Source organism: Anabrus simplex, chromosome 9 (genome assembly GCF_040414725.1).
Source record: "Anabrus simplex isolate iqAnaSimp1 chromosome 9, ASM4041472v1, whole genome shotgun sequence".
NCBI lineage: Eukaryota > Metazoa > Arthropoda > Insecta > Orthoptera > Tettigoniidae > Anabrus > Anabrus simplex.
This window is the reverse complement of record NC_090273.1, coordinates 135975432-135995641: the sequence shown is the minus strand read 5'-3', so window position 1 is coordinate 135995641 and position 20210 is coordinate 135975432. Positions and strand designations below refer to the sequence as shown.

General features: G+C 39.6%; 1 protein-coding gene across 1 annotated transcript in view; it reads left to right on the top strand.

Moving 5' to 3' along the window:
* The window catches only part of LOC136880912 (ninein homolog), a 280629-nt gene that overhangs the window by 237913 nt on the left and 22506 nt on the right, over nucleotides 1–20210 (top strand). Inside the window, exon 23 of the mRNA XM_068229173.1 lies at nucleotides 186–286. Coding sequence (XP_068085274.1) covers nucleotides 186–286 — 101 coding nt within the window. The remainder of the gene's footprint in view (nucleotides 1–185; nucleotides 287–20210) is intronic.

Genomic DNA, 20210 nt, shown 5'->3' with positions numbered 1-20210 from the left:
GATATTGTCTGTTTATTGTTATGTTTCCTAAAACAGAACCAGAGCAGTCCTTGAACGCACATACGCTGTTTCTAAAGTTGTAAACTCAGATGAACCCTTAGTTTTTCCTATCCTAAATTCACATTTCTAGCTTAATATTTCCGGTAAGTTACATTTGTTAATGGAATATAATTTTGCTTCTACAGAAACCTGGAAACAGCACAAGGAGGAGCTTTCTGATTTACAGTTAGTTCTGACCACAACTCAGGATCGTCTTGCCCAGCAGACTTCTGCTTGTGAGAAACAGGTAATAGATAGAACACATGATTTCAAGGCCATGCACGAGGGTTGGAACTTCACTAGTGGCAACTATTTAATTATAACTGATACAAAAGAGATACATGTACCAAGTTTTACTTTCCTTCCAAGTTGTCACCATCATTGTATACAACCAGTTGCCAGCAATGTAGAAGTCGCAGGGTATCTTTAGCAGCGCCTGTTGTGTTGATAGGCCTAATGGAGTCGTCTACTGCCGGACGAATCTCCAGAACAGTTCTGAAGCGAAAGCAGTTGAATGTGCCAGAGGTCATATAGCGCGGCAGTGTTATCAAGATATTCAAGAGGCTTGCGGGGAATCTGCATTGCGTTACAGAACAGTAGTACGGTGGGTAAAAGCTTTCAACAAGAGACACCAGAATGTGGCAGACATTCATCGGCCAGGTCGTTGTGGTGTCAATGAAGAAGTGCATGCATGATCTTACCGCATTACTGGACACTGATCGACGCCATATGATATGCTGTGCATACAAGTGTGCTTCATATTCTGAAGGAATGCCTGGGCATGAGAAAAATCTATGAAGGCTTTTACCCCACCGTGCCATTCTTCTGTAAGGTAATGTAGATTCCCCACAAGCCTCTTGAAGACCTTAATGACACTGTCATGTTGTACGTCTTCTGGCATCTTTAACTGCATTTGCTTCAGAACTGTTTCAGAGATTCGTCAAGCAGTAGACTGCTCCATTCAAACTATCAATACAACAGCCGCTGCTAAAAGTATCCTAAGACTTCCACATCTCTGGCAACGGGTTGTTCACGATGCTGGCGACTACTTTGAAGGACAGTAAAACTTAGTACATGTATCTCTTTTGTATCAGTTGTAATTAAATAGTTGCCACTATTAAAGTTCCAAACTTCATATCATATGTACGATATAGTATCAGGTTTGTACACTATTTGTTTTCACTGACATGAAAATCTATTATTGTTCTATATAATCACCATCTTCCTTGTAAACCATGTGACTGGTCGTTGTGAGGAAGTTTGCATATCCCTGTGCAATAGATAGCTAAGGTTTAGGTGGAACTGTATATCCCGCACAACAATTACTAAGTGATAGAAAAGATTTGGAAGGATATTGGAGAAGCTGGAATGTGGCAGAAATAATTGAGCAGGAAAAGTGGAAGAACAGAAAGGAGTGGGGGAGGCTTGTAAACCACACCCGGATGACTGGAGTGGGACATTGATGATGATGATGATGATGATGATGATGCTGATGATGATGATGATGATGATGATAAAAGATAATACAGGGTGGATGAAAATCTGATTATGATGGGAGAGTGGAATATGCAGTATTAGACCACGGAAGAGATCATCATCATCATCATCATCATCATAGGCATTCACTGACTGGGGAGTATAATGATGTCTATGGAATATATTATTGTTGCTGATTAAATGTTTGTACATGGCTGAAGAAACCAGTTGTAGATCCACAAGCTCTGTCACATTGTAAACAAATATATTTTTATTTATTTATTTACTACAGTAAAACCTTGTTAATTCAAAGTCATTGGGACTGAAAAATCGGACTTCGAATGACGTGATTTCGAATTAACCGGCAATTCAGAAGTACCAACCCTTGCCGCGTTACAAAATATTCTAAGGCCCGTTACTGCATGCAGTTAACCTTGATTCACAGTTTATACCTTTCAAATGCCATGAAAAAAGAACTATTTCCAAAATGTATCCAAGAAGGTGCATTTACAGAATTCAAATAATGCACTCAGATATCTCATTGGTAAACACAACCTCACGCAACGAAAAAAGGAAGAAAAAAAAAAAGCACGATTCAAAGACGAGGGGAAATCTACGCTGGCACCCATGTGCAAGTGCTTTATTAATTGGATTACTCCTCCGCGAACCATGTGACCTTGCCGCGGTGGGGAGGCTTGCGTGTCCCAATGATGCAGATAGCCGAGCCGCAGGTGCAACCATATCGGATGGGTATCTGTCGAGAGACCAGACGAACGAATGGTTCATCGAAAGGGGGGTAGCAGCCTTTCGGTAATTGCAAGGGCGGCAGTCTAGATGATTGACTGATCCGGCCTTGTAATAATACTCAACATGGCTTAGCTGTGTTGATACTGCGACACGGCTGAAAGCGATGGGAAACTACAGCCGTAACCACCTCCCGAGGACATGCAGCTCTCTCTGTATGAATGATGTACTGATGATGGCTTCCTCCCGGGTAAAATATTCTGGAGGTAAACTAGTCCCCCATTCGGATCTCCAGGTGGGGACTTCACGAGAGGGGGCGATCATCAGGAAGATGGATACTGACATTCTGCGAGTCGGATCGTGGAATGTTAGAAGTTTGAATCATTGTGGTAGGTTAGAGAATCTGAAAAGGGAGATGGATAGGCTAAAGTTAGATGTAGTTGGTATAAGTGAAGTACGTTGGCAGGAAGAACAGGATTCTTGGTCAGGCGACTACCGAATTATCAACACGAAATCAAACAGCGGTAATGCAGGAGTTGGTTTAATAATGAATAAGAAAATAGGGCAGCAGATAAGCTACTACGACCAGCATAGTGAAAGAATTATTGTCGCCAAGATAGACACCAAACCAATGCCCACCACAATAGTGCAGGTCTATATGCCTACTAGTTCAGCGGATGATGAAGAAATTGAAAGAATATATGAGGAGATAGAAGATTTAATACAATATGTCAAAGGTGACGAGAATCTAATTGTGATGGGAGACTGGAACGCAGTGGTAGGCCAAGGAAGAGAAGGTAGCACAGTAGGAGAATTTGGATTGGGACAAAGGAACGAAAGAGGAAGTCGGCTGGTTGAATTCTGCACTGACCATAATTTAGTCCTCGCCAATACTTGGTTCAAACACCACAAACGACGGCTGTATACGTGGACGAGACCTGGAGACACTGGAAGGTATCAAATAGACTTCATTATGATTAGGCAGAGATTCAGAAACCAGGTGTTGGATTGCAAAACTTTCCCAGGAGCAGACGTGGACTCTGACCACAACTTGTTGGTCATGAAATGCCATCTGAAGTTGAAGAAATTGAAGAAAGGAAAGAATGCAAAAAGATGGGATCTAGACAAGTTGAAAGAAAAGAGTGTGATGGATTGTTTCAAGGAATATGTTGCACAAGGACTAAATGAAAAGGCCGAAGGAAACACAGTAGAGGAAGAGTGGAGAGTCATGAAAAATGAAGTCAGTAGGGCTGCTGAAGAAATATTAGGAAGGAAGAAAAGATCAACTAAGAATCAGTGGATAACTCAGGAGATACTAGACCTGATTGATGAACGACGAAAATACAAGAATGCTAGAAATGAAGAGGGCAGAAAAGAATACAGGCGATTAAAGAATGAAGTGGATAGAAAGTGCAAGGTAGCTAAGGAAGAATGGCTGAAGGAGAAGTGCAAGGATGTCGAAGGCTGTATGGTCCTGGGAAAGGTAGATGCTGCATACAGGAAAATCAAGGAAACCTTTGGAGAAAGGAAATCTAGGTGCATGAATATTAAGAGCTCAGATGGAAAGCCACTTCTAGGGAAAGAAGACAAAGCAGAAAGATGGCAGGAGCATATCCAACAGTTGTATATAATTTTGTTCTGGAACATGAAGAGGCTGTTGATGCTGATGAAATGGGAGACCCAATTTTGAGGTCAGAGTTTGACAGAGCTGTGAGTGACCTAAATAGGAACAAGGCACCTGGAATTGATGATATTCCCTCCGAATTACGGACTGCCTTAGGAGAAACCAGCATGGTAAGGTTATTTCATTTGGTGTGCAAGATGTATGAGATAGGAGAAGTCCCATCCGATTTTCGGCAGAATGTTGTTATACCTATTCCCAAGAAAGCCGGTGCTGACAGGTGTGAAAACTACCGCACTATTAGTTTAGTATCTCATGCCTGCAAAATTTTAACATGTATTATTTACAGAAGAATGGAAAAACAAGTTGAAGCTGAGTTGGGGGAAGATCAATTTGGCTTCAGAAGAAATGTAGGAACACGTGAAGCAATCCTGACTTTACGTCTGATATTAGAGGATCGAATCAAGAAGGACAAGCCCACGTACATGGCATTCGTAGATCTAGAAAAGGCATTCGATAATGTTGATTGGACCAGGCTATTTATGATTCTGAAGATGGTAGGGATCAGATACCGAGAACGAAGAATTATCTACAACCTGTATAAAAATCAGTCTGCAGTGATAAGAATCGAGGGCTTTGAAAAAGAAGCAGCAATCCAGAAAGGAGTGAGGCAAGGCTGCAGTTTTTCCCCTCTCCTTTTCAATGTTTACATAGAACAGGCAGTAAAGGAAATCAAAGAGAAATTTGGAAAGGGAATCACAGTCCAAGGAGAGGAAATCAAAACCTTGAGATTTGCCGATGATATTGTTATTTTATCTGAGACTGCAGAAGATCTCGAGAAGTTGCTGAATGGTATGGATGAAGTCTTAGGTAAGGAGTACAAGATGAAAATAAATAAGTCCAAAACAAAAGTAATGGAGTGCAGTCGAACGAAGGCAGGTGATGTAGGAAATATTAGATTAGGAAACGAAGTCTTAAAGGAAGTAGATGAATATTGTTACTTGGGTAGTAAAATAACCAACGATGGCAGAAGTAAGGAGGACATAAAATACAGACTAGCACAAGCAAGGAAGAGCTTTCTTAAGAAAAGAAATTTGCTCACTTCAAACATTGATATCGGAATTAGAAAGATGTTTTTGAAGACTTTTGTGTGGAGCGTGGCATTGTATGGAAGTGAAACATGGGCGATAACTAGCTCAGAAAGAAAGAGAATAGAAGCTTTTGAAATGTGGTGTTACAGAAGAATGCTGAAGGTGAGATGGATAGATCGAATCACGAATGAAGAGATACTGAATCGAATTGGTGAGAGGAGATCGATTTGGCTAAATTTGACGAGAAGAAGAGATAGAATGATAGGACACATGTTAAGACACCCAGGACTTGTTCAGTTGGTTTTTGAAGGAAGTGTAGGTGGCAAGAACGGTAGGGGTAGACCAAGGTATGAATATGACAAACAGATTAGAGCAGATGTGGGATGCAATAGTTACGTAGAAATGAAAAGGTTAGCACAGGATAGGGTGACATGGAAAGCTGCATCAAACCATTCTATGGGCTGATGACTCAAACAACGGGTAGTAAAAGAACAAACAATGGCAGAAGTAAGGAGGACATAAAATGCAGATTAGCACAAGCAAGGAAGAGCTTTCTTAAGAAAAGAAATTTGCTCACTTCAAACATTGATATAGGAATTAGAAAGATGTTTTTGAAGACTTTCGTGTGGAGCGTGGCATTGTATGGAAGTGAAACATGGACGATAACTAGCTCAGAAAGAAAGAGAATAGAAGGGTTTGAAATGTGGTGTTACAGAAGAATATATTAATAATAGTGCTATTTGCTTTACGTCCCACTAACTACTCTTTTACGGTTTTCGGAGACGCCGAGGTGCCGGAATTTTGTCCCGCAGGAGTTCTTTTACGTGCCAGTAAATTTACCGACACGAGGCTGACGTATTTGAGCACCTTCAAATACCACCGGACTGAGCCAGGATCGAACCTGCCAAGTTGGGGTCAGAAGGCCAGCGCCTCAACCGACTGAGCCACTCAGCCCGGCACAAAAGAATGCTGAAGGTGAGATGGATAGATCGAATCACGAATGAAGAGATACTGAATGGAATTGGTGAGAGGAGATCAATTTGGCTAAATTTGACAAGAAGAAGAGATAGAATGATAGGACAAATCTTAAGACACCCAGGACTTGTGCAGTTGGTTTTTGAAGAAAGTGTAGGTGGTAGGAATAGTAGGGGTGGACCAAGGTTTGAATAGGACAAGCAGATTAGAGCAGATGTAGGATGCAGTAGTTATGTGGAAATTAAAAGGTTAGCACAGGTGGCATGGGAAGCTGCATCAAACCAGTCTATGGGCTGATGACTCAAACAACACATACTGTATGCATTTTAGATGCCTTGTATTTACACAGAAAGTACCCGATGCCCTTAAAATCGACTCTATCCTTGTACGATTTCCCGCCACGGCACTTCTCTCGTACTTCAGAAATGTAAACACTTGCCGCATCACAAAGTATTCTAAGACCCATTAATACATGCAATCACCTCGATACACAGTTTAAACCTCTCAAATGCCATGGAAAAACTATTTCCGAAATGTATCCAACAAAGTGCATTTACAATGTTCAAATAATGCACTTGGATAAATCACTGACAAACATAACCTCACGCAACGAAAGAAAAAAATCGCACAATTCAAAGACGAGGATAAATTATGCCGGTTCCCCTGTGCAAATGTATTATTTTTGGGATATCTGTACTGTTTGCATTTTTAGATGCTTTGTACTGGCATGGAAAGTGTCCGACGCTCTTAAAACATTGTGGCTTATCAAACTTTCCTATGACGAGGGGATAAAGTATCTCGCTTCCATGTGCATTGCAACATACTACTATGACCCCCATCCCTCACACTTGTACGATTTCCCGGCTGGCAATTTTTCCTTTAAAACCATAAGACCGTTTGGGCTCACATTAAAATAAAGCAATGCAGTTTCACCGGCAATGACAATATTGTTCGGTGCCTACGGTACGAATTTATTATATGAGCCACGCTTTTACGTTAACTGTCGGCATCGCCAGTGTTCGCGGATTCTGTTTTCCCGCACACTGCCTGTTGCGTGATATTACGGCGTTCCTTTAAAGGTTGAATACAAAAGAATTCCGATTTCATTCAATTTAGCAATCATGAAGCGCACTGTAGACCCACCGAAGTGAGTGTAAGTGCGGAAAGCTACCCCTCCACGTTCCGGAACGAGTGTTCTATTATGACGTGGAGCGGATACATTTCGAGTTGGAATTACTCTGTAACATACTATTGTTTTTTTTTTTTTTTAATGTAAAGGCAGTTTCGAATTAAAAGTCTGATTTTCGGTAATGGGGCCGACATTGTACTTCGAATTACGAATTATCCGTATTTCGAATTAAACAATTGAAATAACATGCAAACTGTATCTCATGTTTCCGGGAACGAGAGCTTCTTCGAATTAGGCGGGATTTTGTATTAACCGATTTCGAATTATCGAGGTTCTACTGTATTTGCTTTACATCATACCGACACAGATAGATCTTATGGTGACGATGGGGCAGGAAAGAGCTAGTAGTGGGAGAGAAACAGCCGTGGCCTCAATTAAGGTACAGCCCCAGCATTTGCCTGGTGTGAAATGGGAAACCACGGAAAACCATCTTCAGGGCTGCTGACAGTGGGATTCGAACCCACTATCTCCCGAATACTGGATACTGGCCGCACTTAAGCGACTGCAGCTATCGAGCTTGGTAAACAAATATCTAAGGCAAAATTCTAAAAGAATTCAGTTATATTAGGTTCACCTATTCAATACACTTGTGCTCTTTATTAAGTGGTCTGTTTAAAAGTTACATAGTTGTTTAAAATACCTTGGACATGTTTCGACCTAGCTTAGAGGTCATCAGCTAAATAATAAAGAAGAAAGACTTACAACAAAAACAGTGATACATAAAAATCTGATATAAAATACAGTCAACAAATACAATAGGAGTTTATGTTAAAATGTACATAGCTTCAATATTCAACAAGTACAATGGAATGAATGAAGTTATTTACTTGCTTCTAAACAAAACATCACCCCATCAGATGCTACACTCTCCCAGTTGTTGATGTCAATTTGGAAATTCTTCTTATTAGACTGTAGAATAGAATACTCTCATCCCCTAGTTCCAGTTTACCTTAAACTGGGGAGAGACGATTTATTACAATCAATTTTTAGTACATGCATTTGATTTTCCTTGTTACCTATTTTAAATGTATTACTAATTAACCCGTTAATGCATATGATCCGAAAAATCAGATCTTGGTGTTTCAGGCTTTAAATTTTATAATTGTGTGATTATCTTTTCTTTCCACTTTCATATCTGTTCAGTAATTCCTTCCGAACAAGTCAGTACCATTAGTTAGTGCATGCAGTTGGCCAGACTGATACAGTATTAATTAGAAGACAACATGGCGTCTCAGAGGAGCACTGTTCAGAGCATGTGGTAAGTATTTTGCAAAAATATCACTTATTTATAACATATTTGAACTCTTATTTGTTGTAGAAGTATTGTTGAGAATCCATGCTTTTGTTTGATACGTATTTTGGACAAGTACATTCATACGTTTTGGAAATAACGTGATTTATTTTCATGGATCCGAAAAATCGGATCACATGCAAAGCTGTCTTACATTATTCTCCTTATACAATACCAACTAAATGTTGTAATCGTTGTGGCATGTTTCTGATCTCAACATAATGAGTACAATATTTGTTTTTCATTTTGTTTCAGTCTTCCTGTGGCCAAGATAATTGAAATGCTTGAGGAAGAGGACGAGAAAGACAGTGATGACACTGAGAATGTAATATACGCTGCAGTTCCAGCAGAGGGTAGGGAGACAGACACTGACAGTGATAAAACTGATGACGAACATGAGGGTAACCTTAACCACCTTGGTTGGAGGATGATGATTAGCTCATGTGAAATACAGACTAATGACACAAACCTTGAAGAAACCGAAAATTCTCTCGGACTTACACCAGAACCTATCGCGTCTGGTTCAAAAGTTGTTCAGGTACCTGAAACAGATGGAAATGGCAGAATCCCACGAAAGAAAAAACGTGTTCCTGTGGGAGTAAAACAAAATTTTACGTGGAGGAAATCGGATCCTCATCCTGTCTTGAAAACTCAGTGCGAACCAATACCTGTGTCTGAGACTGCAGAAACGTGCCAAATACCATTGCAGTTTTTTCAGTTGTTTTATTCAAAGAACTTGGTAAAGAAAATTGTAGAAGAAAGCAATAAATATGCAGCTCAGAAAAATTTTATTCTCGGCCTAACAGAGTCAGAATTTTGGGTGCTGATAGGAGGCGTGCTTTTATTAGGGTATGCTAAATATCCCAACAGAAGGATTTACTGGTCAGCAGATGAAAATGTTCCCAAGCTTTCAGCCAACTGCATCCGATGTAATAGATTTGAAAGTATTTTCAACTATCTGCATTTCAATGATAATGACAATATTGACCCGAATGATCGCCTGTACAAGCTGAGACCTTATCATTGATATACTGAACGAAAATTTCAGGAGCCATGGTGGACTTGAAGAGCACTTGTCTACAGACGAAAGTATGATTCCATACTATGGGAAACATTATGCTATGCAATATATAAGAGGTAAACCAATCAGATTTGGTTTCAAGAACTGGGCACTTTGTTCTTCATCTGGTTATATGGTGTCCTTCAAAATTTATACAGGGAAGGAAGAAAATGATGAGAAGCAGTTTGGCTTAGGTGGTGATACAGTTATCTCACTAATAAAATCTGCAGATGTACCCCTACACAAAGGGTTCAAGCTATATTTTGATAACTATTTCACGTCAATAAAATTGTTCAAACACCTGCCTGATCAAGGTTACTGTGCAATGGGAACTATACGAGAAGGCCGTACTGAGAAATGCCCTCTCATCAGCATAGCAGAAATGAAGAAACTGCCACGTGAATCCAGTGATTTCCGCTCTTCGGGTGAAATACTTGCCGTCAGGTGGAAGGATAACAAGGATAACAATGTTGTTACCATAGAAACAAAACCACGGTGAAAATAGAGAGGGAACCTGCTCTAGATGGTCCAAGGAAAAGAAAGGAAAGATGACAATCAAGCAGCCTACACTTTTTTGCTCCTATAATAAAGGAATGGGGGGTGTAGATCTAATGGATCAGTTAGTGGCAACATACAGAACCAGAATACGTAAAAAAAAAAAAAGAAAGTACTTACTGGATGTTTGTATTGTCAATGCATGGCTGATAATGCGTAAAGTCTTGCCGGATGATGATAAATCGCAAAGTCTCCTGAAGTATCGAAGGGATGTATGTGTTAGTTTGCTGAAGACGCATGGAACTGTTTCTAGAAGGGGTACACAACCCTGTGATCCCAACAGAGATAGTCGCTTTGATGGACGGAACCACTGGATTATTTCCGTGAGCACTGAAAAGAAATGTCGCCAGTGTTCAGGTAAAGCAAAATTCATGTGCAACAAATGTGATGTAGGCCTGCACCCGAAATGTTTCAAGGCCTACCATTCATACTAGAAAAACAGTGGTGGTATTATGCCTTCGGCAGTTTCTTTGAAGAACTCAACAGAAGTGTGATAGAAGTACAGAATATTGAGCAAAAAATTGTTTGTATCAACATTAGAGCATGTTTCTTGTATGTGAGTCAATTTGTAACTAATATTCTGACAAAATCAACAGTAAAGAAATTATTGTTGTGTTGTACGGGTCTTCTATTATTGAGTCTTCTCTTTCTCTCCCTCTTCCTCAGTGTATTTTATCCCTGCATGTCATCCGATTTTTCAGATCGCACCTCCCTACCAAAGTATGCAATATCCCGTGTTCTATGCATAATATATATTTAATGTGCATACATATGGTTAGGAAAACACAAAAAAATTAACTAAAATGCGACCAGGAAACTTCATGCACTAATGGGTTAAATTGTACTTAAACACAATGATGATTATTGCCTCTTCTGATTTTTACTTTTTTTTTTTTTTCTTCTTTGATCCTAGTTGTTACAGTATTACCGTATTTACTCGCGTAGTATGGAGTATCGAAAATATTTTTTTACACACATTCTTAATATATTCAGTCCAATTTTTTTTTTTTTTTCCCACAGTTACTGCCAAAAAAAGTAAGGAGGGGAGCCAATAAGCGATGACCTTAAATTTTGTGCAGTGAACACATGACTTCTCCACTATAATGAGCTATAAATTTTACATATAAACATTCAACACTATTCTTTAACAAACTTATGAATGTATTGTGAGTTTTACTGGCTATTTTTGTTGGAAGACAGTTTTCTAAATTTAAAAGAATAAATGGTGAACACAGCTTTTAGGCCCACATATAAAGTAAAGTCAGTTTTAATTATGGTACTCTTATATCACGTCATTCGTTTCATCTCATTAACTCCTCTGATGAGGTTGACGTAGGAAGGGCATCCGGTCGTAAAAACTCGCTACGAAGACTCATCTCTCTTCATACTCGACTCCGTAGAGAAAAGGTATAAGGGTATTGTATTTTGCAATATTAATACAAAAGAATGCAGTGGCAGTCAGTTGTGTCTCAGTTAAGCAGTAGGCCTACCATACAGTAAACCTGATCACCGCTTTCATTTGAATCATCATTGTATTGTGCCTCCAACTTCCCTGCTACCAGCGTGTCGTCATTCTAAATGACGTCACCTTCACGGCAGTCAAGAGTATTCGAGATCCCATCTTTTTGAAACTTAAAAAATAAGTTTTGTTCCCGACTACAGAGTCCCAACATTCAGAATCTATTCACAAATGGTTTCTGGGAATGGTCTCTGTTATTTCCAGTTGGCGTATGTGTATCAGAAGCTACTCCTTCCGAATAAAGCCGTGCTGTAAAAAGCGTGCCAACCCATCAACTGACAACTAGCATATGTTACGAGTTGTACTTCCGTATGTAATACATAGTGACCGGAAGCATACCTGCCAACTTTCCCGATTTAGGCGGGAGACTCCCGATTTTCGACAGTTTTTCCCGCCTCGCGATTATTCTATCTTTTCTCCAAATTTTAGCTAATTTTTTGATGAATTTCAAACATTTGTTTTCAAATCCCGCCATTTCAGCCTTTTTACGCCAGTGGCCAGAAGTCCTTCGCTCATTGGCCGCTTTCAAACAAAATATCGAAGTTTATTAATGCGAGAAATGTGCGCGAATGTGCGATGTTTATTGAAACCTGTATATCGCGACGCGTATATCCATTGTCAATCTCTCGTTCTCGCGTGCTATATTCGTGTTCGTTCACGTCAGTCTAGTCGATTCCATCCCCTTTGGTCGATTCTAGAGACTAGTTGCTTTCTTAGTAATTTAGTGACATAATTTCAATGATAACGACTAGTGACTTTTCTAGAGATTTTAGGACCCATTTGGAGACAATTGACTAATTTTAATTAATTAATTCATTGATTTATTTATTTATTATGCCTTTGTAGGTGGCGAAGTTAGGGCTCTTGGCCCTCTCTTACACTTAACCACTGTAGTGATACAGTTTGAGTACATCATATTATACAGTAAATATTAACCTACACAAAAATACATTACACTTTTCTAACTCACATTCATTCGATCTTCCAGTCATACAAGTTAGTCAGCTGCATTTAGCAGGTAGTCTCGGCAAGCAGACTTGAATTTAGGTAATGAGGTGGAATTTCTGACACTGACTGGCAGGGAATTCCAAAGTCTAGAACCCGCCACAACAAAGGAATTGTTGTACATAGAGGATCGGTGGACAGGAATAGAAAGGGAGGAACCAGAGCGGGTATTACTGCTGTGAAAGGAGGACAAATATTTAAGCTGGGAAGAAATGTATAGTGTGGTCTGTCTTCAGAGAGCAGTCTGTATATCTGTATCAGTATGTGATACGTTCGTCGTTTGTCAGGTTTCAGCCATGAAATAGTGTGATAGTATGAGGTGACATGCGTATCATAACTCAGACTGTATATAAATCCAAGGCAACAATTAAGCGCTCGCTGAAGTTTCAAAGTCTGCTCTTTTGTTGCGTCTACCAGAATGACGTCACAGTAGTCGAGGACGGGAAGCACTAGCGTTTGCATGAGTTTGACTCTCACATTACAAGGTAGAATATCGCTGTTTCTTTTAACCGAATGGAGTATCGAAAATATTTTTTTACACACATTCTTAATATATTCAGTCCAATTTAATGTTTCGTTCATTGTCACTCCAAGATTTCTCACAGTTCGGCTGAATTGAATAACTCTACCATTCAGTATAACTGGAGGAATAGTTTCGTACCGTAGTGTGGCCAACAATTTTTGAGAGCCAATAATGATTGCTTGTGTCTTGGAGGGGTTAAGAAGGAGGGAATTTTTCAAGGAGTAAGCATTAAGTCGCTGAAGGTCAGCATTGATGCCTGTTATGGCATGAGGCAAGTCAGAGGTCTTACAGTGACAATAAATTTGTAAGTCGTCCGCATAAAGATGGTAGCTACAATTCTTTAAATTAGATGAAATGTCGTTTATGTACAAAATAAAGAGCAATGGACCTAAAACACTACCCTGTGGCATGCCTTCCTTCCTGGTTAGCCAGTGAGAGGTTTGATCATTCGTTTGATGATTCGTTGCGCGCGATTTTTGAGGTACAATGAAAAGAAATTAATAGTTCGTTGATTGAAGTATTAAGATTGCATCTTATTTAGTAGAGTCTGGATGTTTATAGTATCAAATGCGCTACTGAAATCGAGGAGAGTAAGTACTGTCAGCAGTCTTTGGTCCATTGCGTGTCGTATGTCATCAGTCACTTTAACAAGGGCAGTTGCTGTGCTGTGTCCCTTCTTGAAGCCAGATTGCAATTGGTCTAGCAGAGAATGGTTGTTTAGGTATTCCAACACCTGCTCATGAACCAGACGCTCGAGTGCTTTGGAAATCGCAGGTAAGATAGAAATTAGTCTGTAGTCGGATGGTAGGGAGGGGTCAGGCTTCTTAGGCACAGGGATAACATTGGCTAGTTTCCATAGTGAAGGAAAGGTTCCATTTTTAAGGCAGTAGTTCAAAATGTGGGTAATAATTGGTAAAACAGCACCAATAATGTTGTGTAAGAAAGTTATAGGGATATCATCCACTCCTCTAACTTTTGATTTGATAGAATATAATACATTTTTAACTTTATTAGCAGTAACGGGGTGAAATGTAAAATGTTCTTGGTCAGGTAAAGGGTTCATAACGGAGTCGGGTACTGAGTTTGGGGAATTTAGTACATTAGGTGGTGTTCTTGGGTACGAGAACATCATTGGTCCACATGGATTTGGACAAAGGAACCCAGAAGGAGAACAACTATTAGATCTGTGCAGAAGAAATGATCTTATAATCAAAAATACATTCTTCAAAAAAAGAGACAGTCACAGAATAACAAGGTACAGTTGGAATGGCCAGTATAGAACATTGATTGACTACGTAATCACAAATAAAGATGATGGCAGGTACATCACAGATGTAAAGGTCATCCCTAGTGAAAGCATGGACAGTGACCACAGATTGTTGGTAGTAGACTTCAAATATAAGACAAATGAAACGCAGAAACTTATTACGAAAAAACCAAGGATTAAAACTTGGAAGTTGCAAGAAGTCCAAATAAAGGAAGAATACAAACTAAGGATTCAACAGAGTTTGCCGAAGTGTGAAGTAACCAGCGTTAATGAAGAATGGAAGGCCTTCAAAGACACCTTTGTGGGAGAAGCCAGAAACCTATGTGGAGTTACAAGAGAGTGAAAACAGCGGTGAAAGAAAGAAACCAAATAAAGAAGGCACTGGACAAGGAGAAACAAAAACAGGGACAAGAACGAAATGAACAAGAAATACAAAGACTTCAAGGAGTATACAGGAACAAGAAACTTGCTGTAAAGAACATTGTAAGGGAAGAAAAAGAGAAGAAATGGAATGAGTTTGCAGACAAACTGGAAGAGGACAGTAGAGGAAATATGAAATTGCTATACAGAGTAGTGAAAAACAAGCGAAGGGATCAAGAGACCATAAAAGCAATAGAACGTGATGATGGAACTCTGGCACAAGAAGAGGGAGAAATTAAACAAGAACTCAAGATCTATTTCGAAAAGTTGCTGAATGGAGATACAGAAAACATAACAACGGATAGAGAAGAGCCAAGTCGAGGAACCACAACTGAACCACCAATTACATGGCTTGAGGTTGAAAATGCGCTCAAGAGCATGAAGAAAGGAAAGGCAGTGGGCGTAGATGAACTAAGTGCAGATATGCTGAAAGCAGCGGGAGTTTCCAGGAATCCAATGGCTTTATAGACTGCTCAACAAGATATGGGAGGAAAATACTATTCCTGAGGACTGGAAGATGGGCATCATTGTACCTCTGTTCAAGAAAGGAAGCCGACGAAAATGTACTAATTACCGTGGTATCACACTACTGTCTCATGTCCTGAAAATATTGGAAAAAATAATAGAGACCAGAATCAGAGATATTGTTGAACCAATTTTGGAAGAAGAGCAGTATGGTTTCAGACCAGGAAGGTCAACTACAGACCTTATATTTGCAATTAGGATGCTAATGGAAAAATACTGGGAGAAGAATAAGCCTTTATTCCTAATATTTTTGGACATTGAGAAAGCATACGACAGTGTACCAAAGGAAAGAATTTGGCAGTGCATGAAAGAACTTCAAGTGCGAGATAGCCTCATAGACAAAGTGAAAATGTTGTATAGTGGGAACAGAAGCTGTATTCAAGTAGGATGTGGTTTGTCGGACTGGTTTGAAACAAAGAGAGGAGTGCAGCAGGGCAGCTCACTGTCACCACTTCTATTTATTATTGTAATGGTTGTAGTAATGAAATCTATTAAAAGGAAAGAACATGGAGATATCAAAGCCTTCACATTTGCAGATGATGTTGCGATCTGGAGTGACTCAGAAGATGAATTGGGAGAGAGAATACAAAGTTGGAATGAGGAGTTTAAGAAATATGGTTTAAACATCAGCAAGACCAAGACGGTGGTGATGAAAGTGTATGGGGAAGGAGCAGAACCAATAGTCATGTTAAATGAAGCTCAACTGGACAGCGTTCCAGTTTTCAAATACTTGGGTAGCGTTATATCAAATGACAACCTAGCAAAACATGAGGTGAACAATCGAATCAATAAGGCAACACAATTCTACCACCAGGTAAGACACCTGCTGTGGGATGAGCAAATACCCATGAAAACAAAAATGACATTGTACAAGTCCTATTATACACCAATTCTTACATACAGTCTCAAAACCACAACACTGACCAATAGAGATAATTCCAAACTTCAGGCAGCTGAAATGAAATTCCTACGCACTATGATCCAGAAAACCAGGAAAGACAAGATTAGGAATGAGAAAATTAGAGAAGAAGTAGGAATAGACAATTCTCTCCTAAATAAGATTCAGATATCAAGACAAGTGGTTTGGTCACATGAAGAGGATGCCAGTAAACAGAACTGCAAGGAAGGAATTTGACAGAAAGGTAGAAGGAAGACGACCCGTGGAAAGGCCACGAAGGAAATGGATAGATTTAGTTAAGAGCGATGTAATGCTGAGAGGTCATGATTGGGACAAGTTGGTGGAGGAAGAATGGTACAAGGACAGGATGAGATGGAGGAGGCTCATATACCACACCCGGGAAACTGGAGATGGTTTAGGATGATGATGATGATGAGGTGGTGGTCTTTCTTCAGTAAAAAATTCATTTAACTTATCGAGTGGTATGTCTGGCACATGAGGTTGTTGCTGAGGTTTCCGTATGCCTAGGGAGCGAAGCGTGTTCCAAGCACTGCTAGAATTCATGTTTGCAGTCATGTTTTGCAGGTAAGTAAATTTACGGTTTCTAACGAACTGTTTAACTCTATTTCTAAGGACCCGATAATTTTCGAAGTCACTTTGGTCACGAGTTCGTTTAAAGCGGCGGTAAAGTGCATCGCGGTGGGCCATCATGTTTTTAATTTCATTATTTAGCCAGGGACAAGATGGGCGAGTAACTTTTATCTGTCGCTTAGGAGCGTGTTTATTGTACAGAGTGATTACAAGGGAGTTAAACTTGTCTACTTTCGCGTCTATATCGTCCAATAAGAGTATGTCATTCCAGGGTAGATTGTAAGCGTCATGTCTTAACTCGTCCATATCAATGTCTTTTGTGTTTCTGTAAATAACATACTTAGGTTTATATTTTGGCATTCGAAGGGAGTAGGATAGGTAGATAAGGTCATGAGTGGAGATGGCTGGGACTGGTAACTGGCCATGAGTTATAACTTTGTTTGGGTTATTTGTCACAATGTGGTCAATGAGCGTGTGTGTTTCGTAGTTTTCTGTGTAAATGTGATTAGTAGGCTCTAAATGGAGGATGGTCATATCACAGGAAGAAAACATGTCAATAAATTGTTTAGTTTCGTGCGTTTTAGTAAGTAGGTTAATGTTGAAGTCACCTATGGCAATAATATGCTCGTAACTAGGCAGTAGGTCAAGTAAACGAACTTCGAATTCAGTCATATTTGTTATTTTGGGCAGCTTGTATACAATAACTATAAGGAGTTTCTGTTGGTTAATAATGACTTCAACAAACATGAATTCTGGCCCTAGCTGTGCATTGTTAGATACACATATCACCCGGCTTTTTAAGTCGTTTCTGCAGTACAAGGCCACCCCACCTCATCTTCTGCCATCGGATCTATCATGCCGTAAGAGGGAATACCGGTCAAGTTGTACCATACCAGAGGGTATGCTCGGTGTAAGCCAGCTTTCGCTAATAGCAAAAATATGGATATTATTTTCCCTCACTATGGCTTGAACTTCGTCGAAGTGCGCTACCAAGGAGAGTGCGTTGACATGGCAGCACTGTAAACAGTTGGTAGAGGGAGATAATGCCTGTTTGAGGAGCAACCCGGTGGTGAGAGGTGACGGGGTGAGAGGGGGGATGTTGGCAAGGTCAGTGTCAGGTGCAGAGCTCTGGATCAGCTGAATAACGGAATGTTGACGAAATAGTAAAACAGTAATATCATGCAACTTACCTCGACATCCTGATAAATGCTTACACTGACTACCACTGACACACACACAGACGCACACATAATACACTTACAAAAACACTTATTCATAACAAGCAGTTGCACTATCGAGCTGTGCTGTTTCATATCTCTATATATGTATTGCCAACTTATACTTGCACTCAAACACACACACATAAAAATTAACTGAACTGAGGCACACGCACTATAATATAAACCTATCCTAAGATAACTATGGTATAATACAGCCATTGTGGACTAATCAGTTCATCTCTGCACCAAGCCTTTGTAGAACAGAATCTAGTTCAGCAGGTGTATTTACAAAATACTTTTTGCCGCCACCGTCCATTAAAATGATACATCCATCCTGTGACCAAGCTCGCCTGCCCACACATTCCCTGGCTTTGCGAAGCATCTCCTTCCTCATCTGAGTAAGGGACTCTGTTATTAACAACTGGGTACCCTTTAAAGCTCGTTTAGCACGCCACACTGCTTCTCGCTCATGGTACCTAACAAATTTTACTATTATGGGTCTCTTCCCATTAGCCACTGCGTCTGCCACTGACCTCTTACGACCTCCAAGCCTGTGGCACCTGTCAATCCTGGCCAATGTCAGTTCAATGTTCAGTTTCTCCTTCACAGTGTTTAGTACCTTTACAGCTGTATCCTCATTAGGACACTCATTAACACCGTGAACAAGACAATTCCTCCTTGAGTATTGCTCCTAAGCATCCAGTATTTCGTCTTGCTTGTTAGCTCTCAGCTGAAGTGCCGAGAGTTCTTGCTTGATGGATTCAAGCTCAGCACTTATAGATGCCTGAAATTCACGGAAGTCTGAGTACAGAGCGTCCAGTTGTTCCGTGCGGTTGGTGTCCCTGCCTGCAGCCATGGTCGCTTGTTCCAATCGTTTCTGAAACTCGTTCATTCATTCTTCAAATGAAGATACCTTGGATTGTACTGCCTTTAGGGTCATGATGTTAACTCAAGGCGGTGACGTTACACTTACTCAACAGTTACTATCACTTGCAATAACTAATTGTTAGTTTACGTGAGGATACGGCTGCTGATAAGCGGAGCGACTTCACAAGTAAACTACACTATGCTCTATCTTGCTTGTCTCAGTATAAATAAAATGTTTTGTCTGTACATTGCCCAGAATTTAAAAGGAATTATTTTTTTTTCCTTTTTCTTTTTTTTCTTATAGTTATGAATTTCATTGGTTCCGTATTGAAGTGGGATTACAGTAAAATTAAATTCTTTCAAGCTCCACCTATTCAATACAATGACATTTTATTGTGATTTAATCACATGTCAAATAGTCAAATGGTACTAGTTTCGGCATCTATGTGCCATCATCAGCCTCGAGTACAAATTAAAACAAGATATATATTCCTAAAACATCTAAAACACATTTTAACTCATTATAAAATAACATACAATTAATGTGGTGATACATGAAATACGGTAAAATTATGATACAATTGGTGTGATATAAAATTCTTAAAATTCCGGCTGTTTGTTACATAATTCAGTCTGTGTGCATCCGGGATAAGTGAATTTTTGCAGTTGTATGCTATCTATGTGAATGACATTTGTTCCTTTAGATCTAGAATTTAATTTTACTGTAAGGAATGATATTTCCGTACCGGTCGTGGCCATAGTAACAAGGGGAAATACAAGTTTTAATTTTCCGTAATTTCTATCTGTCTTCCTGCCTGTCTGTCTGTCTATGTATGTACGTACGCAGGCTCATCACGAGAAAACAGCTGAAGAGAATTTAATGAAAATCGGTATATAACATCGGGGAATAAGTCGCTACAATCTAGGCCATAAATAATTTTATTCACGCTGAGTGAAATTATTAAATTTCCTACCATTTATAACTTTTACATTTTTACCGTACCGGCTGTGATAACAGAGATATTCATGAATTTGGATTTTTTTTTTTTTCTTTTGCTAAGTCCATATCAGCGCCGAGGGGTACGAGAAAATGGGTGAACAGAATTTTATGTAAAGTCAGGGAATAAGGAACTACAGTCTATGCTATAAATAATTTTATTCACTCTGTTCGAAATGGTAGTTTAGGGGAAGGTGCCAAAAATTTAATTTTTAATTACCTATCTTAGTGGTCATATTGAAAAGTACTACATAACAAAAGTTACAGAGAATGCAATTTCCTATTATTTGTCTTATTTAGGTTTGCAAGAGACAATTCTCATGATTGATCTGTGTTG